At 29.3% G+C, this 5461-nt stretch overlaps 3 protein-coding genes across 6 annotated transcripts in view; 2 read left to right on the top strand and 1 right to left on the bottom strand.

Annotated features, from left to right (window-relative positions):
• The window catches only part of LOC108754740 (fatty acid synthase), a 16481-nt gene extending 15308 nt beyond the window's left edge, over positions 1-1173 (top strand). The window contains exons 9-10 of the mRNA XM_018497280.1: positions 114-350; positions 724-1173. Of these exons, the coding sequence (XP_018352782.1) occupies positions 114-350; positions 724-837 (351 nt within the window). The 3' untranslated portion in view covers positions 838-1173. The remainder of the gene's footprint in view (positions 1-113; positions 351-723) is intronic.
• Positions 1174-2060: 887 nt separating this feature from the next.
• LOC108754674 (2-oxoglutarate and iron-dependent oxygenase domain-containing protein 3-like) lies at positions 2061-3984 on the bottom strand. Its single transcript, XM_018497157.1, has 5 exons — positions 3685-3984; positions 3021-3458; positions 2544-2697; positions 2321-2447; positions 2061-2248 (listed from the first exon to the last, which is right to left on the bottom strand). Exons 1-5 carry the CDS (start codon positions 3780-3782, stop codon positions 2106-2108), a joined length of 960 nt encoding a protein of 319 aa, XP_018352659.1. The 5' UTR covers positions 3783-3984; the 3' UTR covers positions 2061-2105.
• Positions 3985-4229: 245 nt separating this feature from the next.
• Positions 4230-5452, top strand: LOC108754672 (MIP18 family protein CG30152). 4 transcript variants are annotated; one of them, XM_018497156.1, is made up of 4 exons: positions 4230-4357; positions 4429-4625; positions 4716-4999; positions 5074-5452. In XM_018497156.1, the coding sequence occupies exons 2-4, from the start codon at positions 4477-4479 to the stop codon at positions 5172-5174; spliced, it is 534 nt and encodes a 177-aa protein (XP_018352658.1). In that variant the 5' UTR covers positions 4230-4357; positions 4429-4476; the 3' UTR covers positions 5175-5452. The 4 variants fall into 4 exon arrangements, with proteins under 4 accessions (XP_018352658.1, XP_018352655.1, XP_018352656.1 ...); XM_018497153.1 differs by having other exon boundaries at positions 4230-4625; positions 5074-5451; XM_018497154.1 differs by having other exon boundaries at positions 4230-4639; positions 4736-4999; positions 5074-5451.
• The last annotated feature ends 9 nt before the right edge of the window (positions 5453-5461 follow it).

The raw sequence follows: 5461 nt of genomic DNA, 5'->3' as shown, positions 1-5461 counted from the left end.
TGTGTGTGTGTGTGTGTGTGTGTGTGTGTGTGTGTGTGTGTGTGTGTGTGTGTATAAAATTGAGAAATATTATATAAAATATTAGTTTTACAATTTACAATGTTTTATTTCAGGCGTATGATATTTTGAAACAAAGTAATTCGGATGTGGAAATGTTTAATAAGATGATAGAAGCAATAGGTAATACGCCGTTTGTACAAGATGATCTGAAAGTAGCCGGATATCTTTTATTCAAAAAATTAGCGGCTGCTGTAACCTATAATACCAATAAAAAGATCAAAGGACCGGTCACATTGATTAAGGCTTCAGAAAATTTCTTACATCTAGAAAAGGATTATGGTTTATCGAATGTAAGAGTCCCATCTCTTTTTTATATTAAAGTTCTTCAATATTTTCAATAATCAAGTTCCTTTTTGTAGCATTGTAAATTAACTTAAACAAACTTGAAGTTAAATTTTATTTTGATGTTTTAATATAATTTTAATTAAATATATTTAAATATTGTATCATCATAATTACATCCAAAAATGAAAAATTGATGAAAAAAATTTCTCAATCGAACATTAGTATAGTTACACTATAATATAGTTACAGTAATATTTACTACCTACTTATCGCGTATATACACATACTTTATTAAAAATTAATAAATTCCATCCTCCTCACTATTTGTATGGAATTCATATTTAAAAAATTGAATTTTTATCTTTTTCTTCTTTTCAGATTTGCATACAACCCGTAAGAATAGAAGAGGTGTATGGTAATCACAGGACGATGCTGTTGGGAGAAAGTGCAAAGAGAATCGCAAGTCTCTTACAAGTCCGTACGAGCCTGTAGCTTACGGAAGAACATCCGTATTTTAAGTTTTATTATATTTGAAAATGATTACGTGGCACACATGTCGCGTTGCCGATAAAACTTAATATTTTCCATGATACAGAAAAGTTGCAGAAACATTGTACATAAATGTCTTATTTAAAAATTGCAATATATTGCAAATATGACATATTATATTACTACAATGTAACAAAAAATTCTGCACTGTATGAATTGACATAATTAATAATTTGCAAAAATCTTTCTCGTATACATCTCACTTATTTTAACTGGTCTAAACTGTTGCAAGCAATTGAATCGTACAAAATGAAAAATAAGCAAAAAGCAACAAAAATATAGCTTTTTAGAATAGTAAATTTGTATGTTACCATTTATTCACGAAATGCAAAAATTTTTGTAATTTTTAAGTTTAAGAATTAATTTTATAGGATTACGTATAAGAATGTTTGTTATAATTCCCAAAGTGGGCAAATTAAATGTCCTTTATTTACTTTATGTTAATAGCGGACACAATATTGCTATTTATTTATATGTATATTAATAATTATTCTGTATATTAAACATTGATTTTCATTACTTTCTTCCTGTTAATTAAAATAAGTATTTTAAACGGGTTGATCTCATTATTTTTAGCTTTTAATTAGAGCTTTTCATCATATAATACAATGATAAAATACTAAGCAACCATAAAATATATCGAAACGTTTTACACTTGATATGATTCTTAATTATTAATTAAAACTTTATTGTTTCTATTAAATTCTTACTATTAAAATAGTTTCGATAGACATTATCTCAGCTATTATAAATTTTTCTCATAGTATGTAACACATTACATGTTTCATTCCATTAATAATTACAAGTTCATTCCAACGAAAAAAATGTATTTTTCACAAACTTCACTTTAAAATAATGTAACATGTACATTATCTCCCTTTTTTTCTTGCTTACATATAACGTAATATATTATTATAAGCAAAAATAATTATGTGTGTACAAATAAATAACACAAATTTATATCAACATTTCAAATTCTCTAATTATTTAATCAAATATATTTTCAAAAACAAATTCATACACATAATACTTCATTTATTTTCCTTTATCATATTATTATAATACTGTTTAATTATGCCATTTGCAAAAAAAAACTTATGAATAAAAATATCATCTTTGATATTCTTACGATTTGTATGATATTTTCTTTATGTGCATATCAATAAATTTATGTATTCAACAACTAAAAAAATGATGAAATAAATTTTAATTTAATGCATCGGTAAATTTAGATCGGATATCGCGGCGTTCTTATCGCATGTGAAAGACACGGTCAAAGCGTAACGGGTACCAGATTTCACTTTTTCAACTAGATGTACATTTTCGCTTCCTGAAGTAAAAATTGATACTCTTCCTGAAAATATTCCTAAATTTTGTCTCATCTTTTTAGAAGATTTAATCTATAAATTATAAACGCGCGCCTTACCTTTTCTGGGTTCTACTGTAGTATTGACACTATTCTTATCCATAAATATAAATCGGCCGCCTTCAAAATCTTTATCAAAATCATTTAAATATAGCAACGCTGTGTAATGAAACGATTCGTATGTTTCCTGAAATATATAGTTTTATTTTAATTCTATATTATATACAAAACAAAACATTCTAATTGTTAAAAAGAACAATATGTATAACGACGCATGACAAACCTTATCGATATGTGGATGCCAGTATTCATCATGTATGGTTTTCGCGGGTTTATTAGTCATCCGCGAGAAGAAGGTAAATTTGGTAAAGTAAATCTTATTTATATCTATGTCGAAATTATGCGCCACCGCATGTTGTATTTTTGTTTTCACTACTCTACAAGTTAAGAAAGAATATAACATGTATTATACAATATTAAATTATTTATTCTTAATATGCAATCTCACAATCAAATGAATATTTACATTTAACAAAACAATATTTAATAATTTGCATATATGTGTATACTTCAGAAGTTACAAATCTCTTAGAGATAGAAATGTATTTATTTATCTATCATTTATCATAATGGAATTTAAATAAACAATTTATAGTATTAATGTATTATAGACGTTGTTCAATTTAAAACATTAAAAAATATTTTGCTCTAGACTTATTCCGCAAAAGAAAAAATATTTATACATAAACAAAAATCATACTTATAAATTGCTGAATCTGTACTGTTGAATATTTTCTTTGCTTCTGGGAGTTTATAGATATTGATAAAACCTTGGCTCTTACTAACAGTGCCTGAATGAAGATCCAGAATACTTGCGCCACCTTCAGATCCAGCCAAATCTATTCCACTTTTCGCTAGTTTCAGTAAAACATCTGCCTCTGTTGTCGAGACGAGTTTGTCAGTTATAACTCTGCCGCATTTTTTTGGTACACAGCCAGAGTATTTTTCTAACTCGTCTTTATAATCCATAGAGCAGTCAACGTTCTGTGTACGACTTACCAATATGTCTTTCTGCTTTGCTAGACACACTTCTTTACCCTGTCTGTTATTACACCAAACTATTAGCAAGACTCCAAGTATCAGAACACATCTAGACCATACTCTTTGATATGGAAAAGATACAGTAGGTCCATATTTCCTACAAAATAGAAAGTAAACTGTTAGTTGATACACGAATATTATTTCACTCTTATAAATTAGATGAGTTTTCAATGGTAAACAAAGAGAAAAAGTATGAGTATCCGCGTTCTTTTTTTATAATATAATAATAATAATATAATAGTAATATTAAAATCTGAAAACTATATGCTTATAATATAAATATCAATGACAGTACAAGATATTTTTTTTAACTTTATACTCACAATTCAACAGGTTTGCTCGGTTTTTCCGCCTTGTTTTCCTCCTGCGTTATATTTTCTTTCCGCGTGTTTTTTTTCTTACTTCTCTTCACTTCTTGCATCGTTATCGTGTATATTGGTATATAGTATTGCTATTTTGTTTATCTTTTAATTTTATGTTTAATCCAACTTTTCACAGTTCATACACATGCCATACTAATGTATAACTAGAAAAGTGTCAAACACATGGTTACTCGTCAATAGTGAATCTAATGTTACGGTTTACGATTTCCTTACTGCTCACGTTTTTGTATGTGCCTTGCACTTAACAATAAAAACGCACAAATAAAATAGTAGCCTTAAGTCTAATCTACATTGATCGCAAGCGTTATAAGCGTCGTGCGACTTAAAAATTGACGCATCGGATTGGTTGATGCCTGCGATACGGCCAATATAGATTAGGCTTTAGTATCAAAATTACTAGAGACTTTTGGAGAATCTTAAAAGTGCAGGAAATTTTTCGATGTGACTTTTGGTAATCCTGCCCTTCCTGCACTTCAGACTTCAGACTCGGACACGCATGTGATTGCATGTAATGTGGTATAACGCATATTCCGAAATTCGAATGCTGCGTTATTGTTCTCTTCGTATCGTCGCTCGTCCTTTGTGAATTATCGTGAATTGTTATGCAGACGATGTAATTCACATTATGTTGTTATGTTTTCTTTATCATTATCAATAATAAACATGCTGTCCTTTTTCCGAAAGTTATCAATTGGCGGAAAGATAAAGGATGGTATACTGCCAGAGACAGTCATGGGAACAGCAGAGGATCTATTGACGGCGAAGAATCAAACGTTACAGACGGATATCGAGTTAAAAGAATCCGTTTACGGCAAGTTTTGCGCTCTATTTGTGTCTTGTAACGCGCTACCTTTTGGATATTGTCCGATATCATTGAGATGGTGCGATATTACAAGTGACTTATCCCTTATATACGCTTATTAAAACACTGAAATTTTTCAGGCAGATTCTATCAATTTATATTTATTTAGCAATTCTTATTGCTTTTCAGATTTATTAAGGACAATCAAGGATCCTGAAAAACCACAAACTTTGGAGCAACTGGATGTTGTCTATGAAGATTGCATCAAAGTTTGCCACAGCACCCCAGGAGGAGTTTCTGTCATTCGTGTGGAATTTAATCCTACAGTGCCTCACTGTTCTTTGGCAACCTTGATAGGATTGTGCATCCGCGTTAAATTGGAACGTCAATTATCAGCGTTATTTAAATTAGACATTTATATTAAAAAAGGTGCACATTCTACTGAACAAGAAAGTACGTATGCTCTTTAAATTTTAGTTTCAGTTTTTAGTGTATTTTTGTTTTTAATTATATGCGTTCAATTGCAGTTAATAAACAAATTAATGATAAGGAACGTATAGCGGCTGCAATGGAAAATCCAAACTTACGGGAACTGGTGGAGAAATGCATACTAGAAGAGGATTATTAGTGTTTTGCGATAAAGCATATGCTACATCAGATATTTTTCCGAAATGCAGTTTTAATCTAATTTATAATAATCATGTAAATAAATAATGTATTTTGTTTATATTGACGTATAATTAAGTTCAACTCATCTCGCGCATAAATGCATAGTTAAATTATTTCTTATTATTTTCTTTCTAAAAATAGAGATATTACAATCATTATTTTACAAATTTTTGTAACTTGATAATTGTAATCTTGCATTTTTCAGAGTATACCTGAGTGTATACCTATCTAATCGTAGACACCCCT

Source organism: Trachymyrmex septentrionalis, unplaced genomic scaffold (genome assembly GCF_001594115.1).
Source record: "Trachymyrmex septentrionalis isolate Tsep2-gDNA-1 unplaced genomic scaffold, Tsep1.0 scaffold80, whole genome shotgun sequence".
Classification (NCBI taxonomy): Eukaryota; Metazoa; Arthropoda; class Insecta; order Hymenoptera; family Formicidae; genus Trachymyrmex; species Trachymyrmex septentrionalis.
Note: the sequence above shows the minus strand (reverse complement) of the source record. Positions and strands in the feature narration are given on the sequence as shown.